This window comes from Periophthalmus magnuspinnatus, chromosome 3 (genome assembly GCF_009829125.3).
Source record: "Periophthalmus magnuspinnatus isolate fPerMag1 chromosome 3, fPerMag1.2.pri, whole genome shotgun sequence".
Lineage (NCBI taxonomy): Eukaryota > Metazoa > Chordata > Actinopteri > Gobiiformes > Gobiidae > Periophthalmus > Periophthalmus magnuspinnatus.
The window spans coordinates 33,131,520-33,156,178 of record NC_047128.1 but is presented as its reverse complement, the minus strand read 5'-3'; the positions used below and the strand labels follow the sequence as shown (position 1 = coordinate 33,156,178).

The following is a 24,659-nucleotide window of genomic DNA, read 5'->3' as shown; positions in this document are numbered from 1 at the left end:
GGGTTTGATAATTGCAGAATGGGGTTGCAAACAGTGCGTGGCATAATGAGCTTGTAGTCATATTTTTGGGGTTGAAAATATGTTATTAGTAGTTCTAGTAGAAGTTATCTATGAATAATTTAACTTCATATTATGGGTATGCTTTTTGTCTTTCCTATAACGATTGTGAATTGCTGCTTTATGTGATTTTATGTGATTTGATTTGATGTTTCTGGTTATTCTTCCTCTATTTTGTGCAGAAGATTCCATGATATAGACTGTGGTCAGGTGACATGTTCTTGTCCGTATAATGAGGGCGGACTCACCACTCCATACGCGATGGTGTCACTGTACATTCTCATCTCAGGGTAGATGTTGACCAGATACCATCGGAAGGTTTTACACTGCAGCCTCTTCCTCAGGGCTTTCCTCTGAGAGATGTCCCCGATATCTATCCCCGAGTCCTGAGAGCCGCGCAGAGAGGAAAACGAAAAAGGAAAAGGGACAAGATTTACTGCATTGGCATCATTTTGTACTTCAGACTGCACAATCAACAACAAACAGAGCAGCATCATTTATAAACTAAAACTGATCAGTTTGATTCGTATCAGCCAAATACTATGACACAAGTGAATGTGGAGCAGAGTCTTGCCCAAGGACACACCCAAGAGTTTGCTCTGGGTGGAAGGTGAACCTTCAACCTTCCTCAGAACAACAATTTGGCACTGACCTGAAAAATGCCTCTCTCTCTAAGGTGAACCCTGACTATTTTCTCTTACCTTTGCTTCATGAAGCTGAGGCTAAATTTCATGCTTCTTGAGTACAGACCCTGTTAAACGCCTCATTATTGACTGAATGAACCGCCTGCAGATGTTCAACTATTCATAACCTGGATTTACATATTCAAACAGATTATGCGGGAAGGCAGGAAAAACATTTGATTTAGCCTTTGAGGTATGCAACGTTTTACATAAAACAACAAGATCATTTCCATGTTATTAAATCCCTTGGCTCAAGAAGCCAGTGGAATCAAACCAAATATAGTTTGCAGTAAAAATACTTCCCCTGGTTGATTTATTCAACTGGTGAAAAATTATCAATGTCAATGTGACATTGAAATTAATCTATTTTTAAAGATTACGGCTTCATTATCTGTATCTTGGTTTAAGCCTTATAAAGTATGTATTTATTCCAGTGCACGTTTTTAATTGAGGCAAGAAAGTGTTGAGAAATGATTTTGTGTCTTGTGGTGGCCTGGAGGCCTGATTTCACTAAACGTCTCTGACAAGAAGAACAGATGAGAACAGCTGACACTGGACCTCCTAACATTTAGATTTTTAATCCTGCAGATTTATGACCAATGCTGCAGTGTCTGCTGGATTTTAATATAGGCTTTTGTGCAACATTTACACATCTCGCTTCTGCCCGTGCTTTCTTTTCAACAATAAAGGCACAAGTCTGGAGGTCGAATGCTGCAATCATCTACATTGCACAAACTTTTCTAATATTACAAACTTTTTCAGAGCCAATTATTCATAAAAAATGACTTTTTTCAAAACAATGAAACTCTTATTAAACGATCAAATAACATTTTTTATATTATGAATAATCAATGTCATTTAGGGCAACTGACATTCAATAGATTAAATGTATGCAGCTCCATTACAAAACACAAGGGAGCAGATTAGCATTTAGCTCATTTATTTTTATTTGCATAAAAGGTCTAAATAATACATAATTCATTCAGTAGAGTGTGTGATGTCTGACCTCCTGTGGAATGTTCCAGGCCATGTACACGTGGCTCTTAAACTCGTCCATCCAAACCTCGGCCACTCTCAAGGCGTTTCGTCGCACGTGTGACGTCAAGTCCTCTGTGTACGGTTTGTGAGCGCGCTCGATGTGAGCGATACGGGCACAAGGCAACACCTCCACACTGCCCCCACACTGCCACACCTGAAAAACACAAAAACAAACACTGTACAAGGTCAAGGAGCCGTTTGGAAGACGGTTTGTGAACACTTTATGTAACTGTAGTTATCCTCACTAAAGCATTAACAAACACTTTCATGATGAGCAAATAGTTTAATGGTACATGGACCATTTTGTTGTAACTACTTAATTAGTAATTAAGGTGAAGTTATTAATTGTACTGATGATTTAGCCTATCCTTGCCCCTCGAATCATATTTTTCACTATAGGCAGAGCTGATATTATTAAACAAAACAGGCTATAGGCTCAAACAAAGTCCGAGCGCACAGGGCAAATGAGCTCCGCTATAGAAAGAGACGCCTTGATTCTAGTAACAATAGAAACCCATTATTTTCCTTACAAAACACAACTGCAGATGGAAAAGGTTTGAAAATCTGGTCTGAAAGCGCAGAAGATAAGCCCACACAGAAGAGAACGGTGAGAATGAGAGAGACCCGAGAGGAGTGGAGAGGTTACAGGGAGGAGAGCAGGTACTTAGGGTCAATAGTCCAGTGCAGAGGAGAGTGTGAACGAGACGTGAGGAGGCATGGACAGCAGGTGGAAAGGGTGGAAATAAGTGTCAAGTGTGATAAAATAGTTTTTAAAAATGAAAGCTGTGCATCCCGGTGGTGAGACTAGACATGTTGTTGAGAGAGGGGTGCGTTTGAGGTAGACTGGACGTAGATCTGAAGAAGTTGAGTTTAAAAATGACTGCATCAGGCAAACGGCAATGTTTTTAAGGTAAAACCAGATAAAAACATGTCCTTGGTAAGATAGTTGTGTGTACAGTGAGGAAACACGGAGTTAGTTGGAGAGAGTGAAAAGAATCTTGAGAGTGGGGATTAGGGCTGAGCAATATATCACCAAAATATCGATATTTTGCAGCACAATAATTGTTACTGCAAGAAAATAAATATATCACAACAACATCTGATGGATTTTTGGGCTTTTTTTTATGTCTGTGTAATCCCTCAGTCGTCCAGGTCTGTCCAGAACTGACGAAGCGACTTGGACGAGCAGCCAAACATCTTCACTCCTACAACGATTTGTCCAGTTGACGGATTTAAACTTCGTCTTTTGCTATGGGGCTTTTTGAGTAAAATGTAAAATTTCCTCATGATTTTCCTAATTGAGTCCGACTTTATCATCAAATCTTCACTTTGTGTTGTTTTTTTAGTTTGACATGACTAGTAAATCATGTTAATTTTTGAACTTATGCCAAAAACTACATTGAAATACCGCAATAATATCAATATGGCTATGTCGTGGAAATTATCTGTAAAATAAGAGCAGAACATACAAGAAAACTGTTTATGTTGGTTTATTACGTTTGCACCGGTAAAACAAACGGCTCCACTACTGACAGAAAGAGTTTTTGCTGCAGTCGGACCAGAGCAATGGGGTAAACACACTTAAATACTGAGGTCTGAGGTCCAAGCCCTTCCCCAAGTACAGAGAGACAACACATCCACATTAGCATTTGAGTACAAGGATGATCCAACAACAGACATGTGAAATAAAACAGCAGACTGGAAATGTAAATGGAAACACAGAGTTACCTATATCCTTCCTGTGAGACTAAAGGATTTGACAAAGGCTTTCAACACCTCTTGCAGTGAATCTTGACTAAAATTTCTACCAAAGGCAATGTAAAACAGTTATTGAATATGACATTTTCTCATTTTTGTTTGGGAAAATAAGTGTTGTCCTAATGAGTCCTGGAGTTGTAAAAAGAGGCAGGAGACGCTGGATGTCCGAGGCAGCAGAAGTTAATTTAACATCAGTCCCGGTGACTTAAATAAACTCAAAACTGCACATTACTATTGGCCGTTTAAGTCTGACTATGCTTCTACACACAGAGGTTTAAATAGGAGCCAAGACGGACAGCCTGGAGACAAACTGGCTGGGATAAAATGTGCGTAGCAGAACGACTAAGGAAAGTAATGTTAAAGAAGGACAAATTCTGTAATAGCCGGATGACGCCATAACCACAGAAAAATGTCAACAATGAACTGGCGGTGCTCTTGCTAAGACGATGCAGGAGATGCGAAACTCCACAACAACATAGTGCAGCCCTAGTGGAGATAAACGGTAGTGCAACATTGTAAAGAAAATACTACTACTACTACTTACTAATATAACCATCAACAGCAACACCTTTGATATCCCCTGCTTGTTTTTGTAGTTAAACATTTTCATTTTGTTCTTTTTCAAAAATGATCGCACAACTTACACACAACCTGACCCACAAAGGTGAGAAATGGAGTGTTAAAAATCTCTACGGTACAAGCTCAGTCAGTCGTGATGCCATCGGACCATTATCAGCATCAACAAGTCGCACAATGCTCTTCCTGCAGTGCACCGTGTCCCTATAGTGAAAAATGTCAAGGTCCTGCTGCCAAGAAGGAACCTGAGTCTTAATGACAAAAAGCTACTGGCTGTAAGTCTCCCATAATGAAGACCTCTGGGAAGCTAACCAACTTGGATTCGTGCAGGTATTACTGTAAGGAAGAAATATGCACCTTCATGAAAACCGCATCTTGGCGTAGATTGGAGCATCTATTTCTTTGGCGTAATTTCTTCATTTGCAGTAGGTAATTACACAAACAAATTTAACTGTCTACCCAGATTGGATTTATAATTTGACTTCTTACTGGCACACGGTGTACTGAATGATAAAATATGCAATGCTGATGTAAACGAGTTAGCATTAGAGCAAATCAAAAGCGGCGCAGAGCATGTTTACATGTTCCCAGTGAGGAAGCAGCAGAAGATGTGTGATGAGCAGACAGGGAGAGCATGTAGAAATAAAACGCACTTTGCTGCTGTTTGAATGAGCTGTAAATCGCCATGCTGCGCTTTTGTACGGAGCTGAAAAGCACAGCTGACGTCTAAGCGGCAACGACGTGATTCACAACAACATGAACACAAAAATACTGCGTTTTAAAAGGGATTTTTCATGTCTATCTGGATGTAATGGTTTGTTTTAATTAATTACAGTACATAGCCCATTTTGTTGTTCCCAAACCCCTTCATCAAAAAGCCTGTGTTTTTCCCATCATTACTTTCTTGGTTTATTAGCGAGCAAGATTAAAAAGCGAGTTTTCAGGGAATGTTCAGAAAAGACCAGTAATTGTGTTTAACTCATTACCTGTATTTGTAATTTTGTTTTGTAGGAAGAACAAAAAGACTGTTGTACAATCTGAGTGTTCATTCTGGTTAGATATGACCCAAATTAATTAGAAATAATCTTCACGGATGTTCAACAACTACTAAGAACTATTAGTTATAATAAATTATCTTAGAGGAGTTCTGTACTGAAAAAAGTCACGAAAATCCAAACTTAAAGGTGCGACAGTGTTTACAGTTGTCCACCAGCCCAAAGATTGAACGTTCAAATCCCACTTGGACCAGGTTCTGTCGTGTCCATGGGCCTGTGGTGTGTGCATGAATGAGGAGCTGATGGCGCAGACTGGCAGCCTTGTTTTTGTCAATCTACCCCAGGGCAGCTGTGGCTACAAACATTACCAACACCAAGAATGTGGCGCTATTAGAGGCTCTGACAAGACTGTAAAGCACATGGCAAGTATATTATTTTTAGTGTACACTATGTAACGGTTTTGGTGGAGGTTTGTCATCTGGTCGTCTCCATGAAGGTGTCACTGTTTTACCTGGAATATCCCACAGTATGGCATTAAACTTTTCTACCTCCTTGGTGAGAAGCCAGCAGACCAAGTCAAGTCACATGTCAGATAATAATACAATAATAATGTATATTTTTCAATATCTTTTGAGCAATAAAACATCTGCAACTGAATAAATGCAAGATAGACAAGTTTAATGCCATACTCTGAAATATTCTAGGCCAGACTTCTCCAAACTTTTTCCCCTGGTGAGCTACTTTTATAAAATGAAAATGGCTGAGGGTTTACACAAAATTGAGCTTATATAAAGGCAACAACTAAAGCTTTAAAAGGTATATACAGATGCTATAAATATAAATATAAATGAATAAATGAATAAATAAATAAATAAATAAATAAATATCAGGCACAAAACGAGACATTTAAACGATACATTTATCATGATATAGAAATGTGATTAAACATTAAAATTATTCAGCGTAATAGAGAGAACTCCTAAATCCTTTGGGGAGCTACTTGGAATGAGACAAAGAGCTGCAGGTTCGGACCATCCGCCAAAAAAAATGCATAATGCAGCTTTAAATAGTAAATACAATCAGAAACTACTAAAATAAAGTTTGTGATTTTTAACTCAAGGCATTAAGATCACGATAAAATTAGATCCATGAAGTTAGATCTAGATCTTCTTTTGCAGCATAATTATTTGTTTTGAATGCGTCTGGTATCGGGTTTATTTCTACATTCACGATTTGTCATGATCATTTAGATAAGATTAATCCGCTGTCCAAATTAGCAGCTTAATGGTTATAAATTGGTCACGTGGTGGTCAGGAAGCACTGTGGCCTGGATTTACAGTAAGAAGAACAACCAGGCCGATCAAGAGCTGGCTGGGGATAGAAACACTGACATTAGCCGCTTTGTGTGACAGTAATGGGCCCCGGGTTGATTAAAATAAACACATGACTTTGGAGAATTGTCGTCAGTGGTGTCAGCACTTTACAAAGCACTCTGAGTGTATTAAAGCTCCTAGCCTCTCTCCATTCATCACTGTCAACTTTGAGAATCCCACTGCGTTTTAATTGTCTGATGTTTTTTTCAATTAATTATGAGGAATTGCCTGTTGCCATCAAAACAAAAAGCTCCCATTATATTCCGCTCAAAAAGGCATCCGCTTTCAAAAGTAGGATTTTCTTCAATAGATACGTTTTCATGGACGATCAGACCCTCCAGATCATTTGCATATTGCGACGCAGACTGTCTATTACTCATAAAGTGGAAAGTGTGGCTCAAAAGCTCTGTGGCAATATAAACCCAATATTATCTTTGGATGAGAAACTGCTATGCGCAAAGAACTTTTTTGTATAAAACTGGCAAGATGAAGTGCACTAATCAAACAACAGTAACGCTCACCTGTACAAAACAACACCATATGCAACACAAAGTACATTCTGGTACAAGCTTCTGTTTCAATCAGCGTATAGCTCGGGATTAAACGTCAAAAAATGTTTAAAAGCGTAGCCAAAGAGCTGTGGGATCTCCCAATAGGAATCTAGGTCAATACTACATTACCAAGGTGTTAATCAATACTATCAAAACTGTAGCTTGCTGAGAATTGATGCTGAAAAAAAATCACACTGACACAAAAAATGAACATTTCCTGAATAGTTTTAGAACTGTCTTGAGCCTAAGATCAAAGAAACTACTATTTTGTGTTGAAAAAAAAAGAGAAATCCGTGTCAACTCCCCAAAAACCTTTTCCTTGGAATCGTGACAAGACTATAACACTAACAGTTCTCATAATGTTGTGTTATTAATTTTATGATAACCGTGGAAAAGTGCATCTTTGCGCACAGAACAAACAAATACATAAAGCCTCTGCAGCCGTAGCATTATTAAAAGTCAGGTCCTCACCCCTCCAGGTCTTTCTTCACAATCTTAATCGAAACAATCTCACTCGGGACACCAACACTTCTCTCTTTTTCTTGTAACTTGAAACTAATCTTGAAGAAAATACTTCTCATCCCTGAGCTCCCAATTGTATCACATTTCAATCTTTTGAGCAAGTCCTTTCTGCAAATACTTCTCAAGACTGATTTTGCATTTGCAGTTGGGTTATTTTACAAAGAGTTTCTGACAGATGTAGTTACCTGTGTGTGCGTTAGACTTCAGCTCAGCCTCAGCTAATACGTCTGCTGCCCTATCGTCGCTTCTTTTGACTCAGTGTGATCGTAATGCAATTAAAACTGTTTTATTTGTTGGTCGTCATTAGAAGCTACTCATCAATTTGCCCATGACTCTGTGAGAATTAATGCGGCAGTATCGAAATTGTATTACGTTTATTTAATTTGATGTGTCTCATTCATTTAATTAATTTCATTTTAAAGCTGTAATAAATTAAACCTGTAATAAGAAACTTTTCTGGAATATTCCACTGTATGGTATTAAACATATTTATCTTGCATTTATTCAAGATGTCTGTGTAAACCCTCAGTCGTCCAGGTCTGATCCATAGCAAATGACTAAGTTTGCTATGCTAAGTCTGTCAACTGGACTAATCGTTGTAGGAGTGAAGACGTTTCGCTGGTCATCCAAGCTGCTTCTTCAGAAGACCAGAACTGAAGAAACGGCTTGGATGAGCAACGATTTGTCCAGTTGACAGATTTAAACTTTGTCGTTCACATTTATTCGCTTACAGGTGTTTTTATTGCAAAAGAAATGCAATGAAAAACATGCATCAGTACTGTGAACAAGCTCACCTTTCCACAGATCTAACATGTAACTTGGCCTCATGGTGTCACATGCTGGTCTCCATGGAGATGAGTTTGACACATGCAGACTAGAATGTTCCACAGCATGGTATTTAACTTATTCAAGGCCCATGGGCTAAATGTGGCCCTTCACATCATTTTATGCGGCCCTTGACAGGGTAAATTAAAATGTAATTTAAAATGTAATTTTATCAGGAAATACTCAGTTACACAGCCATATTTTTACATCTAGGCAAATGCATATGCAATATTTGTAACTTGAATAAGTAATAAATACAGAAACAGTTAATTAACAAGTTAAAAAAGTACTTAGAGTTATTTGACATCTGGCCCTTTGAGAGCAGCCATTTTGCTGATATGGCCCTTGGTGAAAATGTGTTTGACACATAACACATTGAAGAAATAACATTTCCGTGTGAGACAAGCAGGTGGCAGACCCTCCACCCGAAAAGTTCCATAGTACAGCTTTACCATGACATGCTCTGTACGTGCACAACACAACTGAGACACTATGGGTAAAAATATCATTTCTTGGAAAGCACACACAGCTCGAAAGTAGCTTTTTCTGACTAAATGAAGGATGTGGCAGATTTTTTGGTTGATTTTACAGTCCATTTACGTTTTACAGGCAGATTTTGACACAGTGCTGATGGACTGTCATAATATTGTCATCGGGATGATAATAATAGTAAAAAAGAGATTTATTTCTGTCAGTATCGCCCTCCCCCTGTGTGACTGATGGGTTGTTTGCCAGTGGATCATACCTGCGACGTTCACCATCTAAAACGCCAACCAAACTGCTCCTAAATTTCTCTAATTCCTTTTGATGGCTGCATAGTTATTGTTGTTGACATGACATCAATGATTGTTTCATGCTTTAAAACTTTTGCTCAGCTTCAGTTTTGAGTCTGTGCCTGTGGTTTTCAGTGCTATCTTTAGAGGTTTGATTCCTGCCCCCTGCAGACATTAAAGCCTTACTCTTACATGTTTAGGTTTAAAAAAACATCTTTGAGCTGCTTTGAGTCGTGTCAGCAATGATGCAAAAAAAAGTCTAAACAGGATCAGAGAGTTTAGAAATGTGAACCTATTTTCGCGGTCTAGTTCTTGCATATAGGTTGCATAACATGGCAATAAAGGAAGCACAAAGAAATCACATATTCCGTACAAATCAACGGCCACGAGTCAGTGTGTTCGAGCACTTTGAAGACGGCTTGTCATTCAAAAATCATGACATGATCTTGCACGATGTTAGTACAGCTTGCACAATTTGAATCAAGGAAAAACTGCAAATATAGATATCATTAACGTTACCCTGGCATGTGTAGCTAACATGAGAAAGAGAATGAATTCAGTGTTTCTCATTAAGAGGACAGGGTTAAGGTTAGAGTTATGGATAAGACTCAACCCCACAGTCTAAAACGAACATGGATTAGACATTAACATAACAAAATCTCACTTTGTTGCTCCTTGTACTGCATTAATGTAAAGTATAGACAATTGTAAATATGAAATAAGGGCAATAAGTGACATTCAATGTGCACAAATTGTATGAAAGAAAATGATTCATGTAGAAAGTAACTGTACCACCACAGTCTGAACAAAATCTATGGGAAAAAGTGTCTTGATTGAAACATGCATTCGAAGTCCATCGTTCTCCCAAAACACATGTAACACAAATTAAACGCCACAGTGTCTCATCTCTCTGACACATTCGGTCTCGGAGGAGCACTCGTGTGATTTCTGCTTCAGGAGTTTTCTCTCATTTTGAGGTGCTGTATCTTTAGCTAAATCTGCTGCCCTCTTTTCCGCTCGCCTGGCTATTCCCCGAGAAGCCTCAGCTGGCGCTAAGCAAGATCTTAATATTTCCAAATGCATTTGTGTCACTTTTTCTTATTAGCTGAATATAATGACACCATGAACATCAAAGGAAAGATTTCACTGAATGGAAAAGCTAAGTGGAAAAAGCAAGAACGCACACACTGCTTTGTTAAATTGTGCCTTGCTTTGTACAAACAAGTCTTACAAATGGGAGGATGCTGTTTTGAGCATTCAGTTTCTACCACACTGTTTGATATCTCATTGAATAGTATGGTTGCTAATTAGCTTGACATATAGACAAAAGTTAAACTACTTAGATAGACCAATATTTGCAGTTTTTAACATATTGTCTACTGACCTTCAATCTAAAACACAGGCTATTCTTTAGTTTTGTCTGATCACTTGATGAAACGAAACACATAAAGCTTTATTTGACCATTTTAGTGCAAAAAACGGGCTGCACAAAATGTACCTCTGCTCTCGTATAGGTTTAAAATGAAACAGGGCTATAGACGTCAAAATATCATTGTTCTTACTATAATATTATGTAAAGCAGTGCAAAGTGTAGACAGAGCTTGAGTTCGTAGCGATTTCAAATCATATATTTTTGGGAAAATGAGCAAAATCGGTCCAACGTATCAGGCCCAAAATTTCTGTCGATTTTCAGTACTTTTTGGACTCACAGTGGGTAAAAATGCACAAAGAAAATACATTTCCCATGATTGTGCTGCAGTAATGATGAGAAATTTTATTTTTTTAGCTCTCTTAAGTACTGCCTTCTGTCTCTTATATTTTGCGCAGAAATTTCTTACCATAAATTTCTCCTCAAAGCCGATGAACCATTTTCAAGCTAAATGTCAACGTATAGACCAGCCAACAAAAAGGTCATTCAGGAAAATAAATCAAACAAACATTTTAATTACTTTTTTCAAACTATTATTTCACACTTTATCAATATTTAAAAAGGGCTGACAACACATTTTATTGGTATGAGAAAATTTAGAGTAAGATTTAAGCTACTTCTACTAAACTAATAAGGAAAATAATCAGCGGTATCCCAACTAAAACTCAATAATAATCCAAATTTGTTGTCCCGTACGACTACACAGGTTCACTTACCTCATGAATGTACAAATAAATACAGTATAAACATTTATAATAATGTTTTAATGAGTGTGGACTGTGAAATTGGATAACTAAGACAACTTTTGCGTCAGTGAGCCTTTCATATTCAGCGGAAAAACATCACATTTCTACATTGACAGGAAGTTGCATCGGTTTTGAATGGATGTTTTATAAGTTACTGCCCAGACATTGCTTTTTTGTTGTTGTCCCAGCGTTATAGATGAGTGATATAACAGAAGAAAATGAATCATAATTTCCCTTATACTGATTGATCGTATTGTTTCTGATTACAAACAAATAGAATGTGTTTCAATATGAATCCTGTACATAAACAATCATTTACTTGCGATGACTGAATCTTTATCTCAACTCAAACTGGATTAATTGCACAGCTCTAGCTAACATCGCTGAACTTTTTTTTAGGAGGTGCCAATCAAGCTCCATTGAAGAAAGCAGAAAGCATGATTTGAAGTTTTAGAGGCTGGTAGCGCACATGATAAATTAACAGCGGACATAAACATCCAGTGATCATTAAAATATGTTAAAAGCCATCTGTAATGAGACACGCTGAGAACACGAGCTGCGATGTGACATGTTGAGAACACGTTGCTCCCGTTCTAAAATTATACGGCTCAAACGACGCGTCTCTTTTGAGCAGCGTGTTCTCACTGAGGTGCACAGCATGTTTGGTGACTGGTACATGCTGCAGCCTCGATCCTATTAGTTCCATACAAAGAGTCTGCATGTTACTCATATTCAAAAAGCTCTGACGTAATCATTATTTGTCACTGAATCGCTACTGTGTGAAATGACTACAACCACAGAACATAGGTAATAATAATACGTTCTACATGGCTGGATCAAGCTGGCATTTTAATGACTAATCGACCTTTGCTCGCTCATAAAAGGTCGGTCAAGACTGTGTAAGTAGGACTATTTGTAAATGCTGCTTTTGCGTGACTCTTTTGACACAGTTTGCCCTTGGACGAACTTCATGAATAAGAAATACATGCTCATAAATGTAATTTGTATAAAGCAGTCTGTGTTAGTTCATACAGATAAGCATGTGGGTTCATAATCTTGCATTATTCATGTTTTTACCGTGCAGCTAAAATCATAAAAATGTGTAACAACAGCTAGGACAAGTGCTTAAAATGATCTGGCTTTAAATGAAAATGGGAAATAATTAGCCAGGCACATTTTAGACTCCTCTAACATGTTCGAGACTGAAACTTAATCCACAAAACCAACATTGTGACAACAGCATGCAAGAAAAGGCTTTAATTTCTTGAAACATTCCTTTGTTTTTGTGATTTGAATTGAGAGAAGACTGAAATATGAACCGATAACCAAGACGAGACTGTGAATTTCAGAACCTGTTTGTAGAGGACACAGGATATTTTGTTCATTGCAGAGGATAATCTGTCTAAAAATAACCACGGCCTTTGTGATTTGATAATTGCGGCAACTCAAATTGTGATTTGATTGCATTATATTAAACAGCCCTAAGACAATCCAATCCTTGTTTTGTTCAGTTTAAAATGGTCAATGCTACGGCCCGACTACAGTATATGCAGTAAGGTTTTCAAAAGTACTGGAAATGAGATACTGATCAATACTAAAACCAGTATCAAAAATAGATGCTCAGTTTAACAAATTGAATTTGAGCTTTTCTTATCAACACCAGAATAGAACCACATGTTAACTTAAAGAAAGAGATGTTATTTTGTTCTTAAAATTACAGTCTATTGTCTTAGAGTTTAGTTTAGTCATTGTGGCATCGCAATTGGTATCGAGTATCAAGTCTTTTCCTTAGTATTGAACTCCATCCATCCATTTTCTTCCTCTTATCCAGGGCCGGGTCGCAGGGGCAGCAGTCTAAGCAGGGACTCCCAGACTTCCCTCACCCCAGACACGTCCTCCAGCTCCTCCAGTAAGACCCCGAGGCGTTCCCAGGCCAGACGAGAGACATAGTCCCTCCAGCGTGTCCTGGGTCTTCCTCCTCCCAGTGGGACATGCCCAGAACACCTCCCTAGGGAGGCATCCAGGAGGAATCCTAGCCAACTCAGCTGGCTCCTCTCGACGTGTAGGAGCAGTGGCTCTAGTCCGAGCTCCTCACCCTATCCCTAAGAGTGCGTCCAGTCACCCTACGGAGGAAACCCGCTTGTATCCGCGATCCCGTCCTTTTGTTCATTACCTCATTATCATTAGTATTGAACTTGAGTTTGAAATTATTTAACTACTCTAAAAAGATGAATTTTGTTATATAGCTGAAAATTACTCCTATCTTTTACACAGCAGAGAGGAATATTGGCAGACAGTGTGTAAAGTTAAATATGCTGCCAGCCCTTGACCCAGCAGGTTTTATGATCCATGATCTGTGTCCAGTCCAGTCCTCCTCTGAGCCTCAGCTTCACCGTGAGGAGGCAGAGCTGCAGAGGTGTATCCGGAGGCCTTTACCTCCTGTGTCCAAGCTCAGCCAGAGCCCGACCTCGCACACAGGTACACACACACCCCCACCCCGGTACACACACAGGCACACCCCCCCACACACACACACACACACACAGGCACACACTGACACACATAAGAGAGGGCCAAGCTATTCCAAGACAAAAAAACGCCCTCAGCTCCCCACACAGTGCATCATCTCCTGTGAATCCTTAAATCTTCAGAGCAGAGCCGGTCTGAGAGGTCGAGCCTGGAGCAATGGGTCAATACTTTACTATAAAGTTAACAACAACTTTTAATAAAGTAGTTTTACTTCTGTCGATTATTTCTCAATCTAACATACAGTAAATACACTGAACACAAAATCTGTATTGCTCTTTGGACTTAAATAATTTCCTCCACTTTTGCCTCTGAAACACTAAAGCTTAGGCTCACATTACCTATATCAAATGAAGGACTTAGGACTAAAATATTTAAAGGTATTTCAACTTTTTGTGTTGTTAGCAGAAAAATCTAAAATATTAGTTTGAAATTACAAATTGTCTCCTACCGGGACAGACAATAGAGTCTCTTATCTTGGTTTATCTCCCCGCAGAAGCACATTCCAAGAAGCCTAACTACAAAATATTTTACAGAAGACACTATAGGCAAGCGAGTATTTATTGAACTTGGTAATACATAATTTACCTAGCCTCCAATCTTATTTCGAGTTTAGACTGTAAAAGTATTAATAAAACAGAAGAAACACATTCAAACAGATCTAGTACTGTCTTCTTGTTACACAAATCCTTTACGGAGCAACATTTCCCTTCTCTCTGTTTGGCAAAAGACTTTTCCATCGATTGTCCTATTGGTCTGAGATTACACTGCGAGCTTCATTGGATTTCCTGCAGCATCGGGGTCATGAAACTCAATCAGACGTCTACAATTACCGGCCCAGTCATTACTGTACAACGCTTTGTTATTCACACACTGGAGAACAAAATTCTAAGCATTTACAAAGAATCAGACCAAAGCTGAGGCTAAAATCAACACTACCTGGTCATACCTCGGTAATTATAGAGTAAAATACATAAATAATGATAAGGTACTGGAAGAGAACGTGCGGATTAGTGAAGGAAACTATGACTTTAATAGTGATTTAAAGCATCGGCACGGTCTTTTATAAACTTTATAAACTTTCCTGGTTGAAAGTGGGTGTTGTGATCTGCGTTTAATTCGTTTACCTCATGTATTGTTCCAGTTCAGGTGCAGTGGAGCAGAACTCACAAGTGTTTTGGGAAATCTGTTTTGTAACTTTTTTACAAGGTCCACACCAATTTGCAGCGTGTTACACAGGCTGACTGGTGCAATTACCTCTCAACAGAAGGAAAACAAGATACTGCACTTGCTGGACAACTTCAACTACTAAATCCACTGAAACAAATCTACTTTTGGTTTTACTTGAGTTTTATTTAGAAGTACATTTTAGAAGTAGTTTAGTCATAAGATTAATAATGCCTTACAAGTGTCCTGTGCTTTAGAGGCTTGATAAAGTCTCTTAAAGCCACAGTTTATCATTTATCGCGGGTGTTACGTTCTAAAAATAACCCGCAATAAGCGAAATCTGCAAATTTACACTTATTCTATATGTTTTGCAGCTGTAAAACCCCTCACCACACACTTTATACACTTTTCTCACACAGGCATTAACATTTTCTCACATTTCTCTCTCGTTTAAAAACTCTCAAAGTTCAATCCTTCGCCTTTGTCGGTGCAGAACGCTTCATCGACATTGTGGGTTTTGTCGGGAAGAAAAAGCACTTCAGAGTCACACTGCGATCCAACATTTATGTAAATTTGTCTGAACACATTCTGTACTGTACAGGAGACACGGCACGGAGGAGACTGATGGACAATGGTCTACAGTCCAACAGCCAATCAAGACGCAGAACACAATACACGATCAGACGCCGTAAAAAAGCATAAAAATTGCACACAAAAAATCCGTAAAACAGCGACTCCGTGAAAAGTGAACCACGATATAGTGAAGGACAATTGTATTATAACATCTGACCATAAACAATCACCTATTCATACATCACAGCCATTGGGGAAGCGGGTGTCTTGCTCAAGAGCACGAAGACGCATGGTTTTTGGAGCAACGATGCTGTTCTGTATAGAAGAAGATTTTGAGTACTTCTTGCACCTCTTTCACAAATGCAAAACTCTCTCAGTTCAACTTTAAAATACCATTGTGCAAATCAAAATCATAAATCAAATCTTTCTCATTATGGCTGCTATTCATGATAACTGATTCATTGATATTCATAATCAATATCCACATTTTAAACAAGTTGCAGGGGTCCAATTCACCCTCATTTCTCCCTGAACTGGGCTCTCAGTGCCTGCCAAAGCCGCGAGCTGCTGGAGCAGAGCGAGTCTCGGAGGAGGCCATACCAACAGACCAACAGTCAAACAGAGAAAGCCCTCTGCCTCGTCTGTGGGAGAGCCAAACTGCAGCCGAGCCAGTGTCCTCCAGACTTATAGTTCTAACTCGGAGTGTCGGCCTGAGTTTCAAAACCATTACTCTAAACTACATTAACCTCCGGGCAAGGGCAAGTTCTGTTCAATCAAACCAGGCGAGTAAACAACATGCTGAGCCGTCCTGCAGTCAAAAACACAAAATGACTTATCAAACTGTTGAAATAAACTGATGGCTCTCGCATTTCATTTAGATAAGAAAAAAAATTGTCCAAATAAACAAACTGAAAAAACAGATAAAGACGAAAAGGACAAAAGAAGAATGTTTCTTCAGAAAATACGGGTGGACGGTATTGATAAAAATGTATACTTCAATATTTTACGATCCCAATAATGTTAATTTGTTTAAGTTTTTATAATTCATCAAAATGTGCATGAGTCTTTTTATTCTAATTCGGCTCAAAAACAAAAAAAGAAAACCCCAAAATTATGTATGAAGTTAACTTTTCTCCTATATATGAGATCACTTTTCATCTAAAGACTTCAGCAAAGTGATAATCGCAAATCCATGGTCCAAAAAGACTCATAACATTAATTTCTCCACTGCGCTCATGATTGCGTCTCCACCATTAGCGAGGATACTTTTCCATCTTCCACTTTAGGCGGAGTTGTCCCTCGCTTTCTTCAAGACTACATTAATGATCTGCGCTACGGGTTTGAGAATGGACGAGCTTTTATCACGGCGACCTGGACAAAAATCAGTTCCTCTAATGTCGATGTTTCATTATTAGATCAAAAACGAGATGTACAGTTCAGATACGGGCTGATATAGGTAAAGGTTGAGCGAGTAGTGATGTTGTTTAAGTTTAGGATCAGTCTCCAGGACATTAATATCAATATGTGTGTGATAAAATGTGTGTGTGATCAGTTTGCGTTCCCATAAGAGCCGTCTCTGCGTAACCCATCTGCTGCCGTGCTGTTGAATCGAAGCACGAATTAACTCAAAGTACATTTATCGGCTTTGAACAATGTCAGAGTATAGGAACAATGGCGCCTCACGTGCTCGGGGAGAAAGCCCTGGTGATCTCTCAGACTTCAGAATGAATTAGTAGTGATTAACCATTGTAGTAAGAGCCACACTGGAGACAACATGTCGCCTTGTGTTTCCTGGGCTGCAATTTAATTCAAGAGTGCACTTGTGTTCATGGGCACGCACTTTTAACAAGCCATTAAGAAGTCAGGAACAATACAGCAGGACTAAAACATGATTCTACCCCAAAACTAAAACCCAGGATGAAGTCAAACTAACACATTTCACTATAACAAACCTGTTTCCTTTCAAATACGCCACATAAATACACTAACGACCTCAAAGTTTCACCCGCTTCGTAGCAAGGACTTTCGTCTACGAGTGACATGAAAGATTTATCAAAAATCTGGTCACTTCGACGGTGCCAAGGAACGACTTCAAATGGGAACTTTGAGCGCAAGCCAACATCCAAGTCAATTATTCTTCTTTGTAGACTTACTGTTTTTGAGGTAGTAAGTGTCTGGCACGTATCTATCTATGAGCTTTAAGAGGTGTGCGCTGTGGCATTCAGGAGCACGGGCAGAGAAAAGAGCTCACATTCACTTCACATTCCTTCACTGGCAAGAAGTGGGCAGTGTCGTCTAAAGTTGCACGTTTAAAATGTGTAAATACTTTCTATGTAACCAAATACTGAGTTTTTTTTACTATTAATTTAACCTGGCAGGTAAAAGATGGTATTTCCAAACAATAAAACAGCTTTATTAGTTACATACTTGTGGAAATACTACTCAAGTATCGTGCTGTGACTGGGTTAACGCAACTCAAATCCCCCTGAAGTATTTTGACAAAAGGATCACACGTCACATAGTCAAACCCAAGAATTATATCCACAACCATCACACTACAATAAGGTTAAACTACAAACACAACAGAAAATGCAGTTTATGTTTAACAAGTTTCGTAAATCACCAATACAAATGACAATTCTCAGCAGTGCTACTCCCACAAAATACATCTTCTGTATAAATATAGTCATTTGTAATGCTTTGTTATTCCTGAATGTGATTAAAATTCACTCCTATTGCGCCCGCCTGTGATATACTTCGCTTTTATCCATTGCTTAACCAGATGAGGAAGAGTCTATCTCACGCCCCATACTGCTTTGCAACAATAAATAAGGTCCCAGCATTTTAACCTGCAGCTTTATAGCTACATTCAAACTCGTCTGCCACTTCCTGATAAGAATAAACAGCGAACCGACAGTTCATAGCTCCATAGGTCGAATGCCTGAGGTGTGTATCTGCTGTAGAATACCAGACACATTCAATTATAGACCGTAGCTTTGTCGATAAATGTAATTTTATGGTCTGTTATTCTGTCATCTCTGTTTTGAATACTCTTATTTATACCATGGTCTTATAGATTTACAAGAAACACATCATCCGTCTTTGCTTGGTCTGGGATACACTTTCTGAGATCGCATCAATATTTGAGAGGAAGAAATTGTACAGTGCATATAGATGTAAAAGCTAATTGTGATTGAAGATAGAAACGAATGAAGACGACACAAAACATCACACGTCATCGACAAGATCAAATAAATGTCACGATGAAGAGTTTCCAATGTGAGAGAAGATATAAACGTTTAAACTAATAAATGAGTAAATGTGCATGGCCAGACAAAACAGAAATCTAGAAATCAATCAGAAAACCCAATAATTAGATGCTCAAAATAATGTGATAATGCATTTTAGAGTAACTTATATTTGAGAAACAAAATATAAGGAACCATTAACATTTTCATTTTTGTCTTTGCCACACTAGTTTCCATTTTTTTTGCTCATTTCCTTGTCAAAACCTGAACAGGAGTGAACAAAAATCTGATTATTCACATTCGATGTAATCTTTCACATGATATTTTAATAATCTGATAGTTAGAATTCAGATTTTTTTAAGTTGTGCATGAAAACAGAGCCAATGACGAATGCAATAATCACAGAATTGTTATCTGTATCTGTTATATAAACTATAAAACACGCCATGAGTTGAGAAGAGGTTAACCGGCTGCTGATTGTACGGTAAAACTGAGTCTGCGTTGTGTTTCTACGTGTGTCAAACTATAGCGTTTTATAGTCTGTATTACAATCTGGAGCCATTCTGCTAATTTCTCTCGAAGTCTTGCAAGTCACAGTAGATTTACATCCTCCTGCTCACAGTCCTTCTCCCTTCATTAGGCTTCATTATCGTCGATAATTCCCCACACATGATCCCGGTGAAGAATGGCCACAGGCAGCGACAGCGTGACTCACCCTGATGCCCAGCTCCACATTCTCTCCGCCGTACACCTCCATGCCCTCGTCCAGCAAACCGATCTCTTCAAAGTACAGCCTGTCCACCACGAAGCAGCCAATCAGAGCGGGACTCCTGGGGGAACAAATATCCAGATCAAGGCTGCTTTGTTGCTTTAGTACATCCAACAGAAACTTGAGGTAGACACTGTGAAACCGAGACTGAACACAGGCTTTGGGAGATGGAATAAAGCACATGGAAGCGACTGCTGTTGTGCTACTGGGCTGAACATAAATGCATTTAATTTAATAATATTTAGAATTTCTGATTGATCAGCTAAAACCCTAGAATTATGCAACCAATCTTAAATCCTACATGTACAGTCAGTGACACTTTTAGATCTTCAATAGCTCCTATAATTCTTAAGTTATACTCACCAAATTTTAGCAGAAGATAAACTGAACCTTCCGAGATTTTTGGCAATATATACAGTTATAATTGTTCACTTACACTTACTAGTTATCACTAACTAGGGGAAGTAATAATGTTTTTTAAGTGTCCACCATTTTCAATTTTGCACTGAACAGCCCGATCCAACACACTTTGCGTCACATTTGAAGCATTTCCAGGCTTATGTCTCTTATTTGATCCTCGACATTACGTTTTAAGCCATTTATTGTCTGAGGTTTATTCACAAACACCTTTTCTTTAAGATCGACCCACAGGAAGAAATCAGGACTCGTCAGGTCTGTGGAGATCACATACTGCCCCGTCTTTGAAAACCACATATTATTCCTTTAATGGCGTTTACGCTCGGGGCATCTCTGGTATTAAAATGTCGAGTTTGACCCATGTGACTCAAAGTACCGCTGTACAATGAGGGTTCATTCCTCGGTGCTGTATTTGCTCAGATTAATGTGGGAAGGGTCGTTCTAAATGCTCTAAAAAAATAAAATAAAAATATTTAGAAACAGAAGAGTTATGATTTTTTTTTTACTGTCAGTGACTTACATTTCAAACTTAATTGTATTTAGCTACTTCACTTAATGTCACAAATAAAACATATTAGGTTTGTTAAAAAATAGATTCAATACAGCGTTATAATTTTCAAACGACATCTTTAGGTGCTGCTTTACTACCTTCAACTTAGTGCGTCACAACCCCCTCTTTATTGAGCAGATAAAAGGGGGAGAAGAGTGAGGAGAGACATTCAGACAGCAGCACAAACACTAACATAGAAGTGTTTAAGAGTTATCCATCAATCTATCCATTTTCTTCCATTTATTTGGGGCCAGCAGTCTAACCAGGGACTCCCAGACTTCCCTCACCCCAAACACGTCCTCCATCTCCTCCAACGGGACCCCAAGGAGTTCCCAGTCCAGCCGAGAGAAGACATAGTCCCCCTCCAGCGTGTCCTGAGTCTTCCCCAGGGCCTTCTTCATAGTTATATTTGACGTACAACAGATTTGTCATGATGCATTTGTGCGTTCGTAGTATCTTACGGTATAGGCGCGCTCTTGTTGCCCATGTGCCACCAGTTTTTGGGCGGGTTGAGGTAGCGACACCACAGCTCCCAGTCAAAACCCTGCGCAGACAGCGGGTACTCCTCGATCTCAAAGGTGTCGTACTTGATGTTGTCAAAGGAGGGCGAGATAATGCGCTTCCTGTCTTCTTTAATTCTCTGGAGGATGGGTTCAGCCCTGGGAATACAAGAAGAGAAAAGTTATTTAAGTCATGGCTGTTTTTGACATTCAATCATCCTCTTGTCAACTGCAGCCAAACAGTTTTGATGAATAGAATTTATTATTAGTCAGCGAAACATTATTACCAGGGTGATAGGTGGAATCATTTTTTATTTATATTGTGTCATGAGGAAGGAAATGAGATGGAAATGGTTTGCACTGCACTAAAAGTTTTCTCTTTATCTTTATAAACTCACAAAAACGACTGTATTTTATTTGCTTCAGTGTATATATTATTCATTCATTCAATTCCTCTTATTCCCAGTGAGGAACATTTATGGATATATCTTTAAAAGCCTTAGTTGGGTAAACATTTACAGTAGCTATTTTTGTAGAATAGGAGGATTACAGTCAATCCAGGGTCAAATCCATCAAATCCTTGCTAAAGGGCAGGATCATTAACCGTGTTCGTTTTGTTCATTTCACTTTCAGTAAAGAAGCTGCATAAAAATTAATCAAAATCATATTAATCTTTTGCAATTTTCTATTCATTTTATCTCATTACAAAAAGGTTTTCAATATTCATTTCCTGAACAAGACAGGCTTCTAAATTCAAGTCAAATTTATTCCTTTAAAGTCCAAACCTCAACTGACCTCTCGATTAAAAAGACCTGAGCATCTCTCTGACAACTAGAAATGACTGAATCGAATTAAACTTGTATTAATTGTACAGCCAACAACATAGTTAATCTTTTGCTCTGATGTGGTTTAATATTTAACTGCAGCTCAAATAGTGAAAAGTACTAAGTGTAGTTCTGCAGTTTGCGAGTGAGTCAAGTATTTTCTGGCTTTGCACATCATGTCTTCACACTCACAGTAGGAACAAGTGTTGCGTCTTTGTTTTTAAAGTGAAATGATGAAGTTGAGCCCACGCAGACTGCTATGTCTTGTGCATTATTTTACCATGGCTGAGCAGCAGAAAGTCTGACTCACCATCCAACATTGAACTCCACGTGGGCATCGAACAGGGCGACCACTGGGGCAGAAGCTGCCCTCCACCCACTCACCCGAGACCGAATCAGCCCCTCCTGCCTCGAGTGCCGCACAATCTTAATAAATCCTGGGCGCTGGCTGTTCGTCTCTGTCACGTAATCCTGCAGTTTCTCCTTCAGCTCATCTGGAACAAACAATTATTATTACATAGTTTTTTCTAGGGTCTACAAATAATCAGGTTCAACATTCGTGAATTTGGCTTTTAGATATTTCACAGGAAAGTAAAACGGCTCCTGCCCCCATCTGAGAGTATGGCATCATCACAGTCTAGATCTCGAACACCACCAGTACCCCAGAAGAGTTTAAGGTGAGCGTGGAAGCATATAACTTCCACCCACGTGATGGTAAGATAGCGTCAGGTGGGAAGATACTGCTCGACTGGGAACGAGCCAAAAGATCCCCACGTCTCACAACTTTGATGAGTGAACCAAACAGGCAGCAGCATTCTCCCCTGAGCCAAACTGTGGGTAATACTCAACCTGAAAGATGCAATATCTTTGAAAAGCAGAACACAATTACTAACTCAAATTTGCTCAATATTGAATCAGACGCAGTAGAGTTCAGCAGTTTATCTGTGAGAGTGATAAATAGTTTAGTTTTACTGCATCACATCATGATTATTTCAGTTAATTGATTAGAGGTCACATATTTTTACTAGAAATGTTTGTGACGCTTTTGTTTTAAAGCGTATACAGATGAGAAAAGCGGCTTTGCTCCAGGTTTTGTAAAGAAAACCCATATTTTTTATGAACAGAAGCCACCACAGTCTAAAAAAAAACTGAAATTAATGGCACAGCCCTGTACTAAGAATATGGTAGAAGAGTGTTTTTTGTCTTATAGTGTTAATTTTTTCGAATAATTATGAGATTTGGTAGTTCATTTTGTTGGAAATAATGACACAGCCTATATTTCTGCCTCTTAATTGGACTGAAATTGCTTCTTTTTGCACTTTTTAGCAGAGGGTTGTGGCAAATTAAAAACTGACTCCAATTCTACGTGATTCATTTTAATTAGAGATAAAGGTAAACATGCTAAAAGTTAAGTATAGTTGTTGGACATGTTACCCATCTGTGCAAGTTTATACGATTCTAAAACTAGGCTGAAGCTCAACACGACTTTGACGACACTGATGAAGCTTTATCCTGAAGGACGCGTCTCTATGTTACACCGAAACATCTCCTGTACATAGCTGGAAAAATAATATTTGGAACATTTCATCATCTACCTGAGGCTCTGCTCTTCCTATTTCTGTCCCTTTTGACTTGAAAGTGAACGTGGAGCGGGTTTGGAGTCGTTAGAAAGGCGCTTCATGCTGGGCCAGGCTGCACTACAGACAGAGGAGCATCTCACACAAAAATAATATACAGGCATCATCCCTGGAAATGCTCAAGGTTTCATGATTTTGGGCGAAAATGAGATTTTTCTGTCAAGTATTGCACTTGTGATTAGATTTGTATTTTCAGACCCAGGTAGATTTTTTCAGTGCACAGAAGTCTGAAATATAAACAGCTAAACTAATCAGAATCCCATACATTTCAGAAGACACTTGACCCACAATGCTTACAGAAAATGTTTAAGCTTTGTCCTTATAAACACTGTTATAGTATCACCTTTTTACAAGTATATTTATGCACCGTGAACCTGAGAAGACAAACAAGGCCACTGGAGTCTTTATGTTTCATTTGACAAACTGAACAGACCATTTTGGACCCATCTTCATCTCCACTTCGAGAGCGTCTGAGCTGCTTGGACTGATAGTTGCTGCTGGCGACTGTTAGCTGTGAGTGTTTGGTAAATTAAAATACATTCATCAATAACGTCTTATCTCCTTCATGTTTTTAGAGTCAGTCGTTCTTCACAACACATTTTACCTCCTTCCTTACAAAGAGGAACTGTAAATAATTTTAAAAATTGTTAAAACAAAACATTTTTTATATAGATTATCGGTAGCACTTTAAAATACAGTCCAGGACTTACCAGGACTTACTGTGGTGGTTAGTAGAGACTTGACTGGTAATTACGGTGGTAGTTACTGGGGTAGTTACTATGGTACGTCTGGTGGTACTTTAGCTGGTAATTATACTGGTACTTACTGATACATACTGTATAACTAATAGTGGTACTTTGTGGTACTTACAGTGGTACTTATAGTGGTACATGAAGTGATACTTGCACTAATAACTACTGGTACTAGTACTGGTACTTATTGTGATATGTCATATTAAGTGAATGGTATTAAAGAATATGTTGTTAGTAAGTACTGGTACTTTCCATAGTACTTACTGCTGTTGGTACTGGTAATTACCGTAGTAGTTACCAGTGAGACCGGACTGTACTTTAAAGCGAGACATTATGGTAGTTGCACTAGTAAGTACTGGTACTTTCCGTA

The 24,659-nt window shown here is 38.7% G+C and overlaps 1 protein-coding gene across 1 annotated transcript in view; it reads right to left on the bottom strand.

Moving 5' to 3' along the window:
- galnt18b (UDP-N-acetyl-alpha-D-galactosamine:polypeptide N-acetylgalactosaminyltransferase 18b) overlaps nucleotides 1-24,659 on the bottom strand; it is a 74,632-nt gene that overhangs the window by 6,096 nt on the left and 43,877 nt on the right. The window contains exons 4-8 of the mRNA XM_055232282.1: nucleotides 22,211-22,394; nucleotides 21,038-21,235; nucleotides 19,556-19,670; nucleotides 1,747-1,932; nucleotides 306-443 (exon numbers count right to left, since the gene is read on the bottom strand). Coding sequence (XP_055088257.1) covers nucleotides 306-443; nucleotides 1,747-1,932; nucleotides 19,556-19,670; nucleotides 21,038-21,235; nucleotides 22,211-22,394 — 821 coding nt within the window. The remainder of the gene's footprint in view (nucleotides 1-305; nucleotides 444-1,746; nucleotides 1,933-19,555; nucleotides 19,671-21,037; nucleotides 21,236-22,210; nucleotides 22,395-24,659) is intronic.